Below are 20,940 nucleotides of genomic sequence, written 5' to 3'. Positions count from 1 at the left end.
CTGGGAACTAGATTGAGTTTTGACTTTGGTATGGCGCATGCGCAAACTAGATGTGCAAATTTCTCTTTTACATTAGACATGCGACTGTCATACCCCACCACCCCCCAATCACCCAGAGAGTAAAAAAAAGAAACTTATGGCGATTATAGCAGAAAATGTGTGTATTGAATACAAAGTTTAATCCCTAGTCAATTTTCTTACAAATAGATCATTGCATCTTTTTAATTTAAACAATTATACAGATGAGTGCCTGGTCAACATAATCACAATAATACACAATTATTTCCGTTGCAAGCGTTGTTGAAGATGGATCTGAAGTCCCTTGGAATACCAACCCAAGTAGAACTTCTACAAGACTACCTCGTGCGATCCCAGAAGCCCTTGCGGCACAAGTGGCACTTCTACATGGCAACCGGCTTCTTCTTTTTTATCTCGTCTATCTCAGCCGTGTTGCCAACACTGAAACAACAGCAAAAAGGCAGCGGTGAGTGTTAGCCATGACTTGTGTATATAAGATGTTAACTCACTGACTCACTGTGCAAATGATCCCTAGGTACAGCTTGTGTGGTGCAGTGTGTGGGTTCATGTCTTTGGGTGCGGTCAAAAGCAATTCTTACCCCTAAAAGATAGCAAATTGGGTGTGGTCGAAGGAATTATTACACCTTAGAGAGAAAGCAAAATCGGTGTGGTTAAACACCCCCTGAGGAATAGCAGTTGGTTGAATTTTATACAAGAAGAGATAGCAGAATCGGAAATCTTCAACGCCCACTAAGCAGTTGGTCGAAATTTTACACCCTAAACGATAGGACGATCACCCCCGTCTACTTTTCTGGGGAGCCTCTACCCCCGGGTGTCACGTGACCACCTCCTTGCACCCCACTTGAAACATACATATCACACCTACCGAGTTTTGTTGTCACACGATGATTCTCGTAATGAAATATAAATATTTCTTTTATTTTGATGACGTCAGCATATGTTTGCTTCTAGTGACGTCAGTTTGATGACGTCGCTTAAAGACGTCACAATCACGTGACCATATTGGTGCACCCCTTGACACATACCAAGATTGGTTGTTATATGATATTTTGCTCATGAAATATGGATATTTTTGTTCTTAAATGAAATCGTAATAGTTTTGCTTTTAGTGACGTCCTCGAAGACAAATCATGTGATATATTTGTCATATTTTTTGCACCTAACACAAGCATAACACCTACCAAGTTTGGTTTTGAAACAATGTTTCTTGCAAGAGGTATGAATGCTTTTGCTTCTAATCCAATTTTTTTGCTTCAAGTGAGGTCACAGAGGACGTCAAAAAATATATGTTATATTACATGGTGAATCATATTGTTGCATCCCCCTTGACACCTACATTACACCTACCGAGTTTGGTTGCCATACGATTTTTCCTTCGTGAATATATAAATATTTTGTATTTTGATGACGTCAGCATATTTTTTGCTTCTAGTGACGTCATCAATGACATCACAATCACATGGTGCACCCCCCTTGACACATACATGACACATACCAAGTTTGATTGTCATATGATGTTTCCTTTAGGAGATATGAATATATATATATATGACATCGGGATATTTTTTCTTAAAGTGACGTCATCGATGACGTCACGCAACACGTGACCATATCTTGGCACCGCCCTTGATACATACATGACACCTACCAAGTTTGGTTGTTATACAATGTTTCATTCACGAGATATGGATGTTTTTCTATTTTGACGACGTCAGCAAAATATGCTGACGTCATTGGTTGGTCATCACGTGACCAACCAAAACTACTGAGTTTGGTTGCCATATAATTTTCCTCCGTGAAATATAAATTTTTTTTTTATTTTTGTGACGTCAGCATATTTTTGCTTCTAGTTTACGTCATCGATGACGTCACAAATCCGCCACCACAGTTTTGCACCTCCCTTGCAAATGCGTGACACCTGCCAAGTTTGGTTGTCATACGATGCTTTTAAGGGACGAACCGACGGTCGGACGGACGGACATCGCGTCACGAAAACTCGAGTCGATGGGTTATCAATATTTGTTACCATATTTGTTTTATATACCACTTTTTTTTAGGTCTGGGGGGTCTGCTCCGCTATGAGTGAATTTCCACTTTCCCAATTTCTGATTGAGTTAGTGCAGGGGATCATAAGTAGGGGCAATCATCTCTATTATATAAGTGTCACGGCTTTTCCGAGGATCAGGCCATTTTTAGACGCGCGCTCTGACATTGGTCGCGCGCGCGGGTGACGTGAGGCTGCACGCGCGCAAATTGCAGTTAGGAAGAATATTATTTTTATCCATCATCCGTCGGTTTTGTTTGTTTACCAAAATAAATATAAAAGATCATATAAAAGAAGACAGCAACAAAAGTCAAAATACCTTAGAGAGAACATAGCTAGAGAATGCGCGTGCAGTTGAGCTCAGCCAAAACGTCAACAGAAAGGTCGAATCTGATCTGCTCATCCGCGCGTCTAAAAATAGCCTGAACCTAGGAAACGCCGTGACATCTATATAGTACCAGGATTTGGGAAAGTTGATTGCCCCTGGTAAGTGCATGAATTATACTGTTCAGTTGGTCCCTCGGTATCACAGGAATAATTTTAAATGCATTGTTTTCTTTTCAGAAAAAGTCAATCAGCTCAATGAAGGAAGCTTGTTACTATTTTTGCGAGGCATGAGTGCAGCAGCGTGGGGTATATGTCAAGCTGGGGAAGCCTCAAACCAATAGATCCCCTGCATCAGTTATAGCCTGGTCTAGGCAACGCCTTTCAACCCAGTTCTAGCTTAGTGAAGAAGATGCCTCAAACCAAGGGGGTGGGGTGGGGGGGGGATGGGGAGACAATACAGAAACATCAAGAAAATTTTGGGGGCGCGGCCACGCCCTTCTGGTCATTTCTTTATATTTTTAAAATTGTGGGGGGCACGTGCCCCCATTGCCCCACTCCCTGCTATAGAGCGTTTTAAACCAGTTCTACCTTAGCGCGGGGGACGCCGCAAATGTATAATTTAGTGATCTTGTATATGCACGCTTTGATTGTTCCTGCACTATCATTCGGTTCGCAAAATTCGCAAATTAAATTTGCAGCTTGTATGCAATTTTGTACTCACATTCTCGACTTCTATACCGTTTCCTAGATTATCATAATCGGATTCAAACACGAAATCGAGGCTTATGGTACAGGTCGGTTGGCCTGCAGCCTTATTGAAATTTCTGCAGTATAGTTTTCTCACCAAACTACCGTATTTTAAACCCTTCGACTAGGTACCTAGCTTCGTACAAAGCCTTGCTTTCTTGCTTTCGTACTCGTCCTCTAACTCAATAATCTCGAAAACGACTAGCCTACGTGTAGAAGATTTATTTCGCGACTACACGTAGGCTAAGAAACGGCCCATTCTAAAGAAAATAATCCTGATTGCTCGAAGTATTTTGCTGTTGTTCAAATGCTCGAAAATGTTCAAGTTCGGTTGCCTCGTTTAGGGAATGAAACAGCTAACATCAGTGATAGATAACTATCTAAAACATTATGTGAGAAAGTCCACAACAAACCAAAAGTGTAGAACGAAACGATAGACAGAAAATAAATTTATTTTCCCTTGTTTTTTTGACTATAAGAAGACATTAAACAAGGTCGTATTACCTACCGATAAGGTTCCAACACAGGTAGACTGAATCTACATCTGTCACAGTAAGGGAGATATGTGCATGTTCGTCCTGTGGAAAATAAAACAACAGAGCTTGTGATATAGTGTCCAAGACTTCATTTTAGGAAAACTCAAAAGGTCTGTTTTCTTTTTAATTTTTCTATTAGCGTAAATCTCCCCCCCCCCCCCCCCCCCCCCCCCCCCCCCCCCCATGCATTCCTACTCCAGTACTCCAGGCATAAGCCTCTCGCTGCCCGGGCTCCCACTGGCTACCTGTGGTTCTAAAGATATAAATGACCTCCCCTCCAGCCCTTCCCGAGAACCCAGGAAATTATGAAAGGTATCAGGCGCAAATGAAATTATTTCATCTACCAATCTCTTTTGCTGGTAGAGATTGAGGTGCCTTGAAAAAGTTCCTATTCGTTGCTCCGATCTTTTTCCCTCCGAGTAACTGTTTCCGTCGAGGTATCGATTGCCCAAACTTGACCCCCAGGTACCCCCGGTACTCTCCGGGGAGCACTAAAGTTTACATTTCCTGGTGTAAAAACAAAGATGTCGCTGGCCGAATTCTTGCGAATTTTGTACCAATGGCAATGGTTACCATTCCTAGGGACCTTCTCAGGGTTTTACCTTGCCTATTATTTTTTGCATGTGGTGCAGAAGCCAAAGATTTTCGGTAAAGATGGCCCATTTCGGCGATTTCTTCAGAATGAGTGTGCAGTGTTATCCGATTATTACTGGCCAACGATCTGGTGTTTTGGAGCCCATGCACAAACTGTCGTTAGGGCTTTGTTACGATCCAGACCTCCAGTTCCATTCAGAAGGCGAGTATACGATCAAATCTATTTCTTTAACCATGAAACTCAGGTTTGATGACGAATATGCTCAAATTATCACTCAGTCATGTATATATTATTTATATGCACACAAGAAATCGCCGGGCATATTCTTTCTCTGTTTATTTCTCTCGCTCTTTCGGCCTCTAGTCCTCGTCACTAATGAAATCTCGATAGTAATCATCCCTCGTCGTCATCTATTCTTCATTTGTCTGTGTCCATATTTCTCATGTTATATATATTTTTTTTGTGGACCTCCACAAATTTATTTATTCTTGTACACGGAGCTTGAAACACAGCTACAAATAGGATATGACGCTGTATTATTTTCAGTTTCTATTTGGATAAGATTTCGTGATAGTGTCTTAATAATACGTATAAAAAATGAGTAATGGTTTGGCAATTATGGTGATTTTTCAATGCTGCAAAATACACACGCTTCAACAGTTTTTATTGTCTCGAAATAGATCGACCCTTGACATTTCAATATGGCATGACATCATACGATTTCTATCATTTCTTTCAAAGAAATTACCACTAGCGAGCAATATGCACAAATGAATCTGCGTTCTTGGTGTCATTTGTGTGCATTTATTTTGCTGGTGAAAGAAAAGATGTCACATTTTTGGGAGTTGAGGGGGGTGGGGGGGTGGTGTCTACTTCCAACTAATTTGTCATTTATAGCTATTTATGACTCTTATTTGATTGGCATTTGCTAGCCCAAAAAGTATCTGCAAAACATATACATACTGTATTCACGTCGACTGATACCATACATACCCACCACTGCAGCTTGACATTTTGCCACATTTTTTCAGGGTTTAAGTTGTCTTGATTCTCACTCAGTGATTGGCCCGAAAAATAAAAATTATTTTAGAAAAAAAAATAGAAACATTCGAAACAGCAGCCAACCAGCAAGCGAGAAACAAGATACATTCTAATCAAAACAAGCCTGTTTTAAAATTGAAACATCATGCACAAAACTATTCAAAAACATTAGGATTCACCAGTAACAAAGCTTTTCCACAAAATTTGGTCATGTTGTTAGACAGTAATGTTCAAGCCCCCTTCCCCTCCCCCACTAGCCCATGCTAGAAATGTGGCAATAGAATTGATTTATGTTTCCAGGGAGACTCTGGATACTCCCGACGGTGGCATCATGTGTCTCGATTGGTTTGACCATGAAAACAGCCATTATACCAATCCACTCCGACGTCCCACAGTGCTTGTTCTTCCTGGACTAACAGGTATACAGCCCCACATTACATTAGAGGCAAGAGGGTGTTTTGGCCTAAGATTGATTGGGTCCCATTAGATGCCCTAACTTTTGACCCTAATTTAGACAGGAAAATATAGAAAGCCTGTAAATAAAAACACATAAGATTAAAGACACTATTCAAAACTGACAGGACAATTCTGTATAGGTACCTACAGTATTTGCAACAGTAAGTGAATTGAGTTAGTCTCCAAATTGTAGGTCACATGCAAACTAACAGATGTGCTCACTAAAAGTTAAACATTTTTATTTATGATGATGATACAGTAATGATGATGATGATATGATGATGATGACGGTGACGATGATGATGTTATAACTTATTATTATTCTCATTATAGGTGGGAGTGAGACTAGTTACTGCAGACATCTTGTTCTTCAAGGAGAAAAGCTGGGCTATAGGACAATCATAGCTAATCACAGAGGATTTGGGGCATCACAGCTTAAGGTAGGGATTACTTAAGAGGATTTATGATTGTCTGAAAAGGTAGCACATGTCGCATTTTATTACCAGGGTGTATCACTTTGGTTTGAAGTCAATTGATTCGTAAGGTTCATACAAACTGAACATTTTAACCCCTGCAAAATGCAGCCAACTCCATGAAAATAATTGCAAGCTTAAGCTGATATTCATTTTACAATTTTTTCATGCATATTAATTGGTCATTTTTTTTGCACAAGATTTTCTAGTCTAAGGGGCAGATCTAGGAGCTGCCCCCCCTCCCCTATTAAAAAATCCTGAATCTTTCTCTATGTCTCATCTTATAAAATATATTTTTTTCTCTAGACACCTCGGACGTTCTGTGCAGCAAACACAGAAGACCTGAAGTTTGTAATTGACTACATTCATGGCATTTACCCTGGGTGCCCTGTGTTAGCTGTGGGGATATCTATGGGAGGGTAAGCACATTTCTATACATCTATTCATTATAAGGAGTATAGTAAGTATAGTTTTATTATTATATAGTTTTTATTATTTTGTGTGTGTGAGTGGTGGTGGTGGGGGGGGGGGATGTCCAGACATAGAACTCAGAACTATCTGATAAGTATCCCCCTATTACTCCAAAGATATCACATTTACATGATTCCACAAGATGGCCCCATGGAAAAGTGAAAGAGGCCTCAGATGTTTCTGATAAGAGGTAGTTAGACTAGACATTATTTAGAGCTTTCTTTTGTAATGGATATCTAAAGAGAATTATGCTTTAAACACAATTTTATACAATCATGCTCTCTAAAAGATATAATATGTTATGTTTCAAACTAAAAAATACTTGTCAGGATAAATATATAAAAGGACATAGAAGATTATGAAAAGTTTCTGAAGGTTAGTAGCAGGTATTCACATAGTCTGCACATATAAAAAAATTACCATTTAAAATTATGATGTCACCTAAGAGAGAGTCCTGAGTCCTGATTACCCATGGTTCTCCTTTCCTCAAATTTCAGGATGATTTTGATGAATTATTTAAATGAGATGAAGGATGCTGATTGCGGGCTTATTGCTGGGCTAGTAGTATCCATCCCATGGGATTGTGCAGAGTCTACTGTCTCATTAGAACAGCCACTGAACTTCCTACTCTTCAACCGACGGTTGACTGGAAATCTAGTCAGGATGGTGAAAAGGTTTGTAGTACTGCCAGATCCAAAGGGGGGGGAAGGCAATGGGGGCCAGAGTACTTCACCCCCAACCTAAGCTGTTTGGAGGTCATGTTCTTCGTTGGTAAATTTTTATCCTATACATGTTGTTTCCTAAACCCTATAAAACTGTTCTACTTTACAACATCATTACCCAGTTTGGATGTTAGCAGCAGTATCCACATTTTTGTGTGTGACTATGATCCTAGCAAAAATAGGGGACTATTTTAGGATTGGTGCATTAAAAGAAAATGAGGCATGATCCAGCATTTGAAACTCTTGATTTGGTGTTTGTCTCAAATGCAAATTGTTAAAGAGAATAATTAATATTTTTTTGTTTTGTTTCAGCAATCTTAATGTATTTCAAGGGCGTCACAACTTGTACGACATCAATCATGTGTTAAATGTGCGTATTTCCAGTCACTTTTTCCTATTTTCAGCAATAGGTGATAGAAAATCTATCCTAACTTTCTATTCTCAATTTTATGATGTTATTCCCAGGCGAAGACAGTGCGAGAGTTTGATGAGCGGTAATATAGGAAAGCTATTCTAACTATCTATTCTCAATTTTATGATGTTATTTCCAGGCGAAGACAGTGCGAGAGTTTGATGAGCGCTTCACATCACCTACGTTTGGTTACAGTAACTACGAGGAGTACTACAATGCGGCTTCACTTCATACAAAGCCATTACACACTATCACGGTCCCTGTGCTTTGTTTGACTGCGGCTGATGACCCGTTCTCTCCCCTTCATGGTACGTACCAAATAGAACCCCCTTCTCCATAACACATCCTAAGCCATTACACACTAAAAGGGGGGGAATACTTTGTTTAACTGCAGCGGCCAATTCATTCCCCCCCCCCCTTCATGCTACGTACCAAGTTTTAGAACTCCCCCGCCCTCCTCTGGGGCAAACAAAGAACTGAGTACCATGCAGTCAAGGATTTTAACTCACTTAGCCAGGACATTAAGAGATGCACAAATATTTGTACTTTTAAACGCAGTATTTCTCAATTTTTAACCTAGGTATTTTTTATCATAGTATTTTTTAATGTAACGATATATCAACAATATATTTTTTTCTCTTAATTTTTTTTCCATATATTTTTTATAGATTATTGTTATTATTTATAAGTCGAGGTCCTTTTTGAAAATCATTTTAAATGAAAAAGCTCTCCTCAATAAAGATTATTATTATTTATTATTTATCTCTATTGCACATTCTAAGCCATTTCACACTAAGAGGGGGGGTTACTTTGTTTGACTGCCGCTGATGACCCATTCTCTCACCTTCATGGTACCAAGTTTTATAACCTACCCTCCTCTAGAACACATCCTTAGCCATTACACACTAAAAGGAGAGAGGGGGGGGATATTGTTTGACTTCGCCTGGTGACCCGTTCTCTTCCCTTCATGGTACGTACCAAGTAGAATCCCCTTCTCCATTACACATCCTAAGCCATTACACACTAAAAGGGGGGGATACTTTGTTTAACTGCAGTGGCCAATTAATTCCCCCTCCCCTTCATGCTACGTACCAAGTGTTAGAACTCCCCTGCCCTCCTCTATTGCACATTCTAAGCCATTCCACACTAAAAGGAGAGAGGGGGGTACATTGTTTGAATTCGGCTGATGACCCGTTCTCTTCCCTTCATGGTACGTACCAAGTGTTAGAACGGCCCTCCTCCCCTCCTACCAAGCCATTACACTCTAAAGGGGGGGGGGGGTACTTTGTTTGACTGCAGCGGACAACCCCCATCCACCCTGTGTTGTGTTTGTACAAATACTCAAAGGAGCTGTGCTATGTTATCATTCAGTTTGCTGTCTTCTTTTTATCCCAGCAATTCCTCTGAAGACCATCGGGAACAACCCTCTGTTTACGCTAGTGCTTACTGCGTACGGCGGTCACATCGGGTTTATTGAAGGCGTAATGATACACGAGCAAAATTACATGGACCGCGTGTTCGCACAGTTCGCCAAAGGCGTCTTTGACATGGAAGACACGGGAGAATGGCAAAAACTTGTCAGCGAGACGAGAGAACTGGCGAGAGAGTCAGGCGACGCGACAGCGAGTGAATAAAGATACCCTTCAAGACATGACGTCACATTTGACGTCACGTCACATCAGTGGCTTGTCCCATGGAATTGGTTGCATGACGTCTCCTCAATGGCATGACGTCACCAGATACTTAGCAACAGGAGTGGTTGTGTGATTTTGCATTTGCGGAATCTGCGTAACCAATGTAACGTCATATTGACGGCATGATGTCACATCAAGAATTTTAAAACAGGCATGAAGTCATATGCCACTCTATATCGGGTGTATGACGTCACTTAAGTTAAAAGACACCATAAATATATTATCTGGCAAATGGCACCACTTTGAATGCGGCATGGAATCACATCAACTACGTTATGTCATTTTCTTTTTTTTCACAACTAGTGCGTGACAGCAGTAAAGCAGCATAACTTGATAGTCAAACATTGTCGTCAGAATATTAATTAATAACGACATAACAGGTTTATGTTGTTGCCCCTAGGCATGACGTCACTTCCGGTAAAAGCATGTGTCGTGAATATTTAGATGAAAAAATAAGTATTTGATAACATGAAACGTTTGGAATATTTTACAAGGTGTAATGAGTGAATCATATTTATCTTGAACTTGTTGTATAAAGCCATCTAAAAAGATATTTATTGAACCAGGAATATTAATGTCAACGTTTCTACTTGTTAAATGGACGAAATATTTGAAAATAATAATTGAATGAAATTTTGCTATGAATAATATAATAATTGTTAGATACTTGTTATTATAGCTTTACAAGTAATACATAGTTTTTAATATAATATAAAGTTGTATTTCTATTTGTGTGTCGCAATGCTTGCAAATCCTGACATAAAATACCAACTTTCCCTGTGTCTTACTGGTTTACTATCTTCATAATGGGTAAGTAGTACAAATCTAACAGCAGAAACAAAAATCGCATGCTTTTTTCTTGAAACATTTTAAACTTTTGATTTTTTTCAGGATGTACGCCAATTACCCCAAAAGATCTAAACCATTAATGTGTAGTGCCAGACCCCCCACCCCTCTGGAATTTAAAACCCCCTGGAAAAAAATAAATACAGTAACTGTTAAGGAAAAGGGGCATTCCCCCCCCCCCCCCCCCCCCCCCCTACTCCCCTCTGGAAATTTCTGGGCGTATATATATTTTCTGGAACTACACAATTCATGGGGTAGTTTTACCAGCGTACTATTAGCGTTAAGGTAATAATACTTAGCCTACGAGAGATAGACCCCGCGCGCGAAGGATTGAGCGACAGAAAAAGAGTACATTTTTTATCTGCTTAGTCGTGCAAATTCCTTGTTTATTGTAAAAAATAGAAACCCCAAAAGGGTCATGACTTTCGTCATGCAATAAATTGTTCCATACATTTATACGAAGAATGAACGGATAATTTTTCCCTTTTTTTTATGTCTGTTCACTCCTTGCCCCCGGCTACCCTTTTGACTTCGACCCTGAGATTTGTCACACGCAACGGTTTTTCCTAGTCTCTAAACTCTACTACACTAAGGGCGGCTGCGCAAGAGACATTTTCACGTGCGCCTTTGAAACCCAAATTAACGACTATTGTTCTCCTGCGGATATTACTGGTACGTTCAGCTCATCAGTAAACTGTGATTGGGTGATTATAATTTGAATGACAGATAAAGTGTTCTGCACAGATGAAGTATTCACCTCGTGGAAAATAGCCCGCTTTTGATTTTGATGGTCTCGACTTTCGCTCTTAAGATTGTTCTTTTGAACTTTCTGAAATCTTATATCACTTCACATATACACAGCGGCAACTATATCGTGTTTAGAAGGTCCAGATTTACTCAGAAGTGATAAACTGGAACATTCCGTCGCGCATTTCAAGAAAGTTCCCACTTTCACTTCAAATAAGGTCTCATTCATGCGGTTACCTTCTTGGTAAGAAAAACCCCCCAAGTTGAATGAAATTATCCATTTATTATCTATTTTGCCACTAGAGAAGACATTTTTTTATTTGTTTAGGGTATTTTAGATAAGCAACAAAATACAAGTACAACATATACATTACATGTTTTTTAAGGTTTTCCACTCCGTAAATTAGTTTGCCAAGAAAATTTAAATTGTCAAAAGCAATTATCATCAGTTATCTTCCTAAATGTCTTGAAATAGGGGAAAAGTGTCCAATATTTTGAGTTGTTTTTCTCTTTTTCCACAGGAATGTTTTTACTGCACCATGCGAAATGGCCAAGCCATACTCACGCGATAGACTTTGGCTAGGTGAGATAAAACACTGAAAATAAATAGAACGTTTCCTCTGCAAACTAAAAACATAAGTATTTGGTTTACCACACATTTAAAAGACCGATTAGAGAAAATAGAAGTTGCTGTTCTTGTTAAAATTACAACACTCCAAAATAACTAGAACAAAATTGCGTGTTCCTTTTAAAAATCAAATTAAAATATATTTTATCAAACTCTTCTGAAAGAAACACGCACAAATTTTGCTTTCATGTTGGGAACAATGACAAGAATAAAAAAGGCAAAAATTTACGCCATTTTGGAGCATTTCCTGTGATTTGTATGACCAGCCATACAGTAGGCAGTGAGTAAAATATATATTTACCATCATTTATCAATACTTTGCATTTGTCTATACCCCGTAAAAGTAAAGATGATATTTTTGATATGCCTAAAGACATTATATCAATAAAGCGATTTTTTATAAAAACATTTTTTTTCACAGATTATCATCTACACAGTAATAAAGGAGATTGGAGGCTAAAAGAATCCTCGAACAAACAGTGAGTTTTTTTTTTCTCAGAGAGCAGCTCTACCAAACGGCATGTCCTATTTCTTTTCTGACTTGTTTAGAACTTGCAATAATCCATATAAAAATATTTAAAAAAAGTGAAAAAAAATTGCAAAATAACAGAATGCAAACATGCACTAGGCTTGTTAGAGCTGTAACTTATCTCTGATTTTAACTTTGGCTATACTTCGGCAATGGGCGTGGCAGTGTTCCTAATCAAAGGGAATACTAAAAGGAGAAGAGGCCAAAAATGTTTAATGAAATGTTGTATGGTTGAATCTGTATTAACCATATAATAGTTTGGAGTCTTGAATTCAAGGCTCTTTACAAAGCTGTAGATTTTCATCTCTAAAAAGGATGAAAATAGTAACTCTATGCAAATGGCTATTACAGGATAATTTTTAGGATTACAATTTTGAACTGCAAGCTTCTAAAAAAGCGAGAATTACCAGGTTTGTGTAAAAAAAGTGACCGATTTTTAGATTCTGAAAAAAAGATCATTTTCTAATCACAAACTATTGTCTGGTAATCCTGCTTTTCTATAAATAGAAACGAAATAAGATCCAGACTGCAGACAAGCATTGCTTTCTTATAAAGCAATTGCAAACTTAAATAAATATATCACAATTATTAGCTAGCAAAAGGGCCAGAGTATTATACGAATCTGTGCCCTTGGGAGGGGGGAGGATTTATTTTGATTAGGCGAAGCCTGTCACATAATTTTTTGTTAAGTCCTTTTTTATCACGAACAAATGGTTCGTTAGTTTGAGATTTTGGTAGTCTAGGCATTACTGGTCTGCGTGGGAGGATTCAGTCACCTGGAGGTATGCTTCCCCCTCTCCCCCTTTTGCTGATAACTTGATCATGTGATATATACTGTTGCATTCAATTAGGTGATCTTGTTTCTCATCTGAAGTTTTCCACATAGTTCATTGTTGCTTTCTGCATCAATACCAGAGATTTATTTATTGCTATAAAGAAAACAGTCTCCAAGAAGCATTTGATGCAAACATGGAAGTGTTTAATAAAAGGAAATAGTATCGTTCAAAACATATAATTGTTAAATAAGTCGTTTTACTAGGACCCCCTAACTCTAATAAAGCTGAGTTGTTTGATGTCTCACTCGGGTACTCAGGGGGGTAGTGTTAGGTTTTCATGGGCTGAGCAGGTGATTCGTCTGAGCACAGGTGGTCCTCAAATACATACACCATGCATATGCGTTAGCATCAGTGGGAAGGGGGGACTGGGGGGAGGTGGGCTAAGCTACCCTTTAGGCTAAGCACAGCCTTTGCTCACCCAACACAGGCAGCCCATACTTTGTAAGAAATTCTGAAGAGAATCTCAGTTCTACTATTCGTCTGAGGAGATTTTGATAGCTGCCAGTGTTGGAAGGACACATAAAATTGTCTGCTCACGGGGTTCAACTAGCATTTAGGCATATAAGACGGCCTAAAGATAATCTGAAAATTCCTTTTGGAATGGTTTGGACGCATCCTTATTTCGGCTAGTGTGCTTTGGGTAGTCTTCTTGGGGTTGGAGGTTGAAACGACTTTCATTGGACTTGAATTTTTGGCACAGTTAACCTATTTTGGAGCATATGATATTTTTCCGAGTTAGTTTGCAGTTGTAAACCCCCAAAAAAGATGAATTTCAATGGAATCCACTAGTAGTACCTCAAGACAAAAAAAAACTAGGCCCTCGCCACCACATACAGCTTTCAAGTATAAGATTATAGTAATATGCATTTGCTACAACTTCAAGTCCATGAATGCCTGTACTATAGTTATTAGAAGTTCAGCATAGCTTGCGACAATAGCCATTCCGACATTGTCAACTTCGATTCTTGGTCTTCGATCTTTTTTTTTGTGTGTGAGTTTGATGCATTTGCGATTTTTTCGAATCTATTTTGGCCAAAATGTAAAAAAAGATTTGCGATTCAATTTTGGAAAAAAAAAGGAAAAATGGAATAGGCATGTGGCTTTACCTATAGTACAACTGACAACTTGTCAGCTTATCGTAGTGTCCAACACATGGTTGGCGCCATCGGCAAAGGGCGTTTCCTCGATCACTCATTCCTGGTTTTGGTATTTGTGACGAGTAGGCGTTCGTTGTTGATTGGTGAAGACGTCGACAACAGCGGATGGATCATCGACGTAAGGCACGACACTGCAGACACAAGTAGCACTTTACTAGGCGTGGCAGGCTTCTAGGCTTTAAGTTTTGGCAAAGATGATTTTGGTGCTGCAGCAATGTTGTTGTAGCATGTTTGGATCTTTATCTCCATAATCGGGAAATAAAAAGTAAAAAAAAAAGTTTCCCGATGCCAGGTTGGAAAATATGTATGTAAGCATATTTACCATACCTTTTTTCGAAATGGGCATTTTAGTCAATATATTTTTTTAGTCGTTTGCGAGATTCCGGTTTCAAACTCCTCAAGTCTTCGTTATCTTCTTCGTCTTGTCGATTTTTTTTTATTTTTTTCTAAAAAGCTTATTTTCGATCTTGGTATTTGAGCGCAATCTGTTTTGATTTGCCTCAAGGCTTTTTTATCGAAATTTTGAATTGTTCACAGATCTCTTATTCACCCTAAAAATAAATACCTCTAATTGTAGTTAGAAAACCAATGTAATCTGTTTTGCGGTAACAATTTGATATTTAATGTAACATTGTGATTTGTATCAAACATTGGGTACATAAGTATTAATAAAGTTGTTTTTCTCACTTTAATTTGTCCGTGACTTTTTTGCAATCTTTCTGGATTCTCAAAGTCCCTTGAGTCGATCTCCCTTGAGTTTAATAACACCAAAACACAGTGTCAATTTAGCGGAGCTTCTCGGCACTCGATCCCCAACTAAGTTAAATTGGTTTAAGAAAATGTGGTAGCTGATATTGGTTATCCACCGACTTAAGTTCTCGTGGAGAGTGGTTCCAAGTTGTCACCAAATAACATCGTATGGCACCCAAACTTGGTAAACGTCATGTAGGTGGTCCAACGAGATCGTAACGGTATGTGTGACATCATTGATGATAGCATCAATAACTAATATAGAAACCTCGTCAGAGGCAACTAAAGTTGATGTCATTTTAGCAAATTTTGGTTTTACCAGTGCAACGAGATGGTCACCTGATGTATGACGTCATTTACACGTCGGAAGTAGTCATAAAGCTTTATTTAAAAACGAAAAAAACGTATTTTGTGGGTTTGCAGTGCCGACATCTTTGGTGATCCTTTTGATAATCTTTTTTAGTTTACCAAGATTTTTCCGAGATCTCTTTTGTTGCTTCAACACCTTTTTGCCATCTTTTTGGTTGCTCCCAAGATCTTTTTGCCATCTTTTTGGTTGCTCCCAAGACCTTTTTGCCATATCTTTTTGGTTGCTCCCAAGACCTTTTTGCCATATCTTTTTGGTTGCTCCCAAGACCTTTTTGCCATATATTTTTGGTTGCTCCCAAGACCTTTTTGCCATATCTCTTTGGTTGCTCCCAAGACCTTTTTGCCATATCTTTTTGGTTGCTCCCAAGACCTTTTTGCCATATCTTTTTGGTTGCTCCCAAGACCTTTTTGCCATATCTTTTTGGTTGCTCCCAAGACCTTTTTGCCATATCTTTTTGGTTGCTCCCAAGACCTTTTTGCCATCTTTTTGGTTGCTCCCAAGACCTTTTCGCCATATATTTTGGGTTGCTCCCAAGACCTTTTTCGCCATATCTTTTTGGTTGCTTCCAAGACCTTTTTCGCCATATCTTTTTGGTTGCTTCCAAGACCTTTTTCGCCATATCTTTTTGGTTGCTTCCAAGACCTTTTTCGCCATATCTTTTTGGTTGCTTCCAAGACCTTTTTCGCCATATCTTTTTGGTTGCTTCCAAGACCTTTTTCGCCATATCTTTTTGGTTGCTCGCAAGACCTTTTTCGCCATATCTTTTTGGTTGCTTCCAAGACCTTTTTCGCCATATCTTTTTGGTTGCTCGCAAGACCTTTTTCGCCATATCTTTTTGGATTTCTCGCAAGACCTTTTTCGCCATATCTTTTTGGATTTCTCGCAATACCTCTTTTTGGCGATCTCTTCATTTATTTTCTCCTTCATTAACGACCAATGGTCATTCTGTAATATATAGGTTTGGGCACGCCTAACGGCGGAACTCTACACCGCAATATTATTTTTGTTCTATAATTATAAAGCTTTACAACTCTACTCGTGACGTTATCGATGGCGACACAAATCACGTGACTATCTCGTTGAATCCCCTGACACATTCATTTGCTACATGACATCTATCAAAGTGTTTTGTCTGATGTTTTGAGGTTGTGGCCACCATACCATTTACCACCAAGTTACCATACCGCTGCCCCACTCTTATAGACTGACCACTTTGTTGGACCCTTGTCATCAACCAAGTTAGTTTTCCTGACGATGTTTCCATCTTGAGTGTTTGTTTTTGTTCTCGATCACCTCCTGCAAGTTTGTTTTTGATTGCGTCATAGGTGACGTCACACGTCGAATGACGTGTTCGGTTTTCATTCGATGTCATTTTGTGACGGCTGGACACATAAAACCTTGCACGAGAGAACCCTTTTGCTAATATCCTTTGATTGATCCTAAAAACATTTTTACAGCCAATTTTGAAATGCTTAAAATCATTCACGTTTGATGTTGTTCTTTGCAAATTTCCACTGCTTTTTATCAAACATTCTGGCCTTTTTCACACGTTCCTTTTATCTGTACCCCAGGCTTTCAGGCAGGCTTTTGTTAATCTTGTTTCGTTTGGCTTACCGTCCCAGACTCGTACTGGAACCAAATTGAGGTTTTTACTCTAGTGGGATGCTAGTTTGCGTCCCACTAGAGGTTTTTCCTCGGCCAAAACAACACGAAACCTCAGTGGTGTAAGAGAGCATGCGTGGCCGTGTTTAGGCCGCGTGGACTGGGTGCGATTCCCAGCTGGGGTGTTGTTAAAGTGCCCAAATATTCCGTTCGAATTGCTTTGAATTTAGCAACATTAGTCCAAATGGATAGGAATAGGGGGCCTTGGGCTAATTTGCTTTTAGCTAATTGACCCAAAAATTTGTCATTATTTCAAAAAACATTGTCAGTGCAAATGTCAGTTCTACGAACAAAGGTACCATGGAATTCCGTTATATTTTCAAAAACCGAATTCAGGAGAGATCAATCGATAAGATAAAAAAGCTCGTGAAAACTGTTTTATACGGAAAGGTAAAAATTCGTTAAAACAAGAAAATTTGACAACACTCTTCGATGTTTAAGAGTCTAATGTTTAAGAAAAGTTCCACTGATTGTTCTCGCGATTTTATTTATTTTTTATATTTGAGAAAATTTTACTGTCTCCACTGGAAACACAAAATAAACACTGATACAAATCATCATCACGATGGCAAGTGTGAAGTCATTCGGATGCGTTAATTGAGAACACAAGACATAACAGCTATATACTTTATTTCTAAGACTAATTAAACGAAAAATACTATCGTTAAATTGTTTTAAATGCCTCTTTAAGTTTTGTTGCCGTGATAGCTAATATCTAATATTTATAGTGATCTTAAACAATATTTTTTTTTCTTAATTTCTCATTGCTCGCAACTCGAAATATTTTCTAACATATAGGATTTTAATATTTTTCTCTTTTGATACTGGGGAAAAAATGAACAGTCTCTGAAATTATGTGTTATTCTCTTTTTGTAGTTCTCTTCTGGAGTTTAACCACTGATTTTAAATTCTTCTTTTTCTTCAACAGTATCAGAGTTCTTTATTTTTCTCATAAAATCATCCAACCTCGACTTTATCGATTCCACGGGCTTTCCTTTACAAGCTCGCGGGCTCACAGTTTGCCCGTCTTTGGAGTATTTTGAGCACGAATCTTTCTTCTTCATTTTGAGCACCGCTTTCGGGTCTCTTATCACGACTGTGTCCGTATCGGCGGGAAATGGAGTTGGCTGTCTCCCCGGCGTTGGCGAGTTTGGTTTTGATTGTGGGAATCTCTGTGGGTAGGAACACTTTAATTCCTCTTCTGTCTCCCAAGAGCTTTGGAAAATAGCTTGTTCTGGCGTTATAGTAAAAGTATCCGTTGATATATTATCTGGTTCATGTTCGTCTTCGGAAGGAGGAGGCGGGGGAGGAGTTTTAGATGTAAGATAGACGGGTGTTGATTTCAGTGGCGGGAGTCTTTCGGATAGCGAAAACTCGCTGTCTGAGCCAAACCCCTGTTTCTCTGCCTCGCTAATTTTCTCCTCTTTGTGTAGTATCGGAGGCAGAGTCCCTGAAAACCTTTTTTTTCTTTTCTTGGTTTCCTTCTTTGTTCCGCCCACTGGCCTCAGATGTTTCTGATAAGAGGTAGTTAGACTAGACATTATTTAGAGCTTTCTTTTGTAATGGATATCTAAAGAGAATTATGCTTTAAACACAATTTTATACAATCATGCTCTCTAAAAGATATAATATGTTATGTTTCAAACTAAAAAATACTTGTCAGGATAAATATATAAAAGGACATAAAAGATTATGAAAAGTTTCTGAAGGTTAGTAGCAGGTATTCACATAGTCTGCACATATAAAAAAATGTACCATTTAAAATTATGATGTCACCTAAGAGAGAAAAGGAGGGTTTAGATCCATGACACCAACAAGAAGATGCTGCTTGCGCTATTTATTGCAAGTGCCTGCACTGATTTTTGCTTACATCATGTCCTTAAGGGAAAAGCATGAAATGCTATTCTAAACACTACGGGATGTTGGCAAGAAATGTCTGCACCCAGTCGAATGTTAGAGAGGCAGTGTCCTCTTGCTAGCGCCGTGGATCTAAATCACCCTGATGGCTCATGGGTTAATGAACAACCTGACTACAGTCCTGATTACCCATGGTTCTCCTTTCCTCAAATTTCAGTTTTCTCCTTATCTTAAATTTCAGGATGATTTTGATGAACTATTTAAATGAGATGAAGGATGCTGACTGCGGGCTTATTGCTGGGCTAGTAGTGTCCATCCCATGGGATTGTGCGGAGTCTACTGTCTCATTAGAACAGCCACTGAACTTCCTACTCTTCAACCGACGGTTGACTGGGAATTTAGTCAGGATGGTGAAAAGGTTTGTAGTTCTGCCAGATCCAAGGGGGGGGGGGGGGAAGGCAATGGGAGCCAGAGTACTTCACCCCCAACCTAAGCTGTTTGGAGGTCATGTTCTTCGTTGGTAACTTTTTACCCTATACATGTTGTTTCCTAAACCCTATAAAACTGTTCTACTTTACAACATCATTACCCAAGCTAGGATGTTTGCAGCAGTATACAAATTTTTGTGTGTGACTATGATCCTAGCAAAATAGGGGACTATTTTAGGATTGGTGCATTAAAAGAAAATGAGGCATGATCCAGCATTTGAAACTCTTGATTTGGTGTTTGTCTCAAATGCAAATTGTTAAAAAGCATAATTAATATTTTTTTGTTTTGTTTCAGCAATCTTAATGTATTTCAAGGGCGTCACAACTTGTACGACATCAATCATGTGTTAAATGTGCGTATTTCCAGTCACTTTTTCCTATTTTCAGCAATAGGTGATAGAAAATCTATCCTAACTTTCTATTCTCAATTTTATGATGTTATTTCCAGGCGAAGACAGTGCGAGAGTTTGATGAGCGCTTCACATCACCTACGTTTGGTTACAGTAACTACGAGGAGTACTACAATGCGGCTTCACTTCATACAAAGCCATTACACACTATCACGGTCCCTGTGCTTTGTTTGACTGCGGCTGATGACCCGTTCTCTCCCCTTCATGGTACGTACCAAATAGAATCCCCTTCTCCATAACACATCCTAAGCCATTACACACTAAAAGGGGGGGAATACTTTGTTTAACTGCAGCGGCCAATTCATTCCCCCTCCCCTTCATGCTACGTACCAAGTTTTAGAACTCCCCCGCCCTCTATTGCACATTCTAAACCATTTCACACTAAGAGGGGGGGTTACTTTGTTTGACTGCGGCTGATGACCCATTCTCTCCCCTTCATGGTACGTACCAAGTTTTATAACCTACACTCCTCTAGAACACATCCTTAGCCATTCCACACTAAAAGAAGAGAGGGGGTACATTGTTTGAATTCGGCTGATGACCCGTTCTCTCCCCTTCATGGTACGTACCAAGTTTTATAACCTACACTCCTCTAGAACACATCCTTAGCCATTCCACACTAAAAGAAGAGAGGGGGGTACATTGTTTGAATTCGGCTGATGACCCGTTCTCTTCCCTTCATGGTACGTACCAAGTGTTAGAACGGCCCTCCTCCCCTCCTCCTAAGCCATTACACTCTAAAGGGGGGTTACTTTGTTTGACTGCAGCGGACAACCCCCATCCACCCTGTGTTGTGTTTGTACAAATACTCAAAGGAGCTGTGCTATGTAATCATTCAGTTTGCTGTCTTATTTTTATCCCAGCAATTCCTCTGAAGACCATCGGGAACAACCCTCTGTTTGCGCTAGTGCTTACTGCGTACGGCGGTCACATCGGGTTTATTGAAGGCGTAATGATACACGAGCAAAATTACATGGACCGCGTGTTCGCACAGTTCGCCAAAGGCGTCTTTGACATGGAAGACACGGGAGAATGGCAAAAACTTGTCAGCGAGACGAGAGAACTGGCGAGAGAGTCAGGCGACGCGACAGCGAGTGAATAAA

The 20,940-nt window shown here is 39.3% G+C and overlaps 2 protein-coding genes and 2 long non-coding RNA genes across 6 annotated transcripts in view; 3 read left to right on the top strand and 1 right to left on the bottom strand.

Moving 5' to 3' along the window:
- The window catches only part of LOC5505274 (acyl-CoA dehydrogenase family member 10), an 11,607-nt gene extending 7,842 nt beyond the window's left edge, over positions 1–3,765 (top strand). Inside the window, exons 14-15 of one of the 2 annotated variants that reach the window (XM_032373673.2) lie at positions 296–484; positions 2,648–3,765. In XM_032373673.2, coding sequence (XP_032229564.1) covers positions 296–484; positions 2,648–2,751 — 293 coding nt within the window. In that variant the 3' untranslated portion in view covers positions 2,752–3,765. Of the gene's footprint in view, positions 1–295; positions 485–2,647 lie in introns of those variants that run through there. The other variant, XM_032373674.2, reaches the window with a different exon arrangement.
- LOC116613067 lies at positions 148–4,433 on the bottom strand. The gene is made up of 3 exons (XR_004294082.2): positions 4,296–4,433; positions 3,666–3,735; positions 148–459 (listed from the first exon to the last, which is right to left on the bottom strand). It is a non-coding gene; the product is annotated as an uncharacterized LOC116613067 (long non-coding RNA).
- On the top strand, positions 4,145–20,940 carry LOC5505267 (phospholipase ABHD3). 2 transcript variants are annotated; one of them, XM_048734403.1, is made up of 8 exons: positions 4,145–4,489; positions 5,630–5,748; positions 6,119–6,225; positions 6,565–6,677; positions 7,227–7,403; positions 7,764–7,821; positions 8,003–8,171; positions 9,259–10,339. In XM_048734403.1, the coding sequence occupies exons 1-8, from the start codon at positions 4,218–4,220 to the stop codon at positions 9,495–9,497; spliced, it is 1,254 nt and encodes a 417-aa protein (XP_048590360.1). In that variant the 5' UTR covers positions 4,145–4,217; the 3' UTR covers positions 9,498–10,339. The 2 variants fall into 2 exon arrangements, with proteins under 2 accessions (XP_048590360.1, XP_048590359.1); XM_048734402.1 differs by lacking the exons at positions 7,227–7,403; positions 7,764–7,821; positions 8,003–8,171; positions 9,259–10,339 and adding exons at positions 19,181–19,357; positions 19,723–19,780; positions 19,876–20,044; positions 20,701–20,940 and having other exon boundaries at positions 4,148–4,489.
- On the top strand, positions 11,174–13,104 carry LOC116613069. The gene is made up of 3 exons (XR_007314183.1): positions 11,174–11,394; positions 11,672–11,733; positions 12,200–13,104. It is a non-coding gene; the product is annotated as an uncharacterized LOC116613069 (long non-coding RNA).

The sequence above is a fragment of the Nematostella vectensis genome, chromosome 11, assembly GCF_932526225.1.
Source record: "Nematostella vectensis chromosome 11, jaNemVect1.1, whole genome shotgun sequence".
Taxonomy (NCBI): Eukaryota; Metazoa; Cnidaria; class Anthozoa; order Actiniaria; family Edwardsiidae; genus Nematostella; species Nematostella vectensis.
The sequence above is the reverse complement of the archived record's forward strand: the minus strand, read 5'-3'. Positions and strand labels throughout refer to the sequence as shown.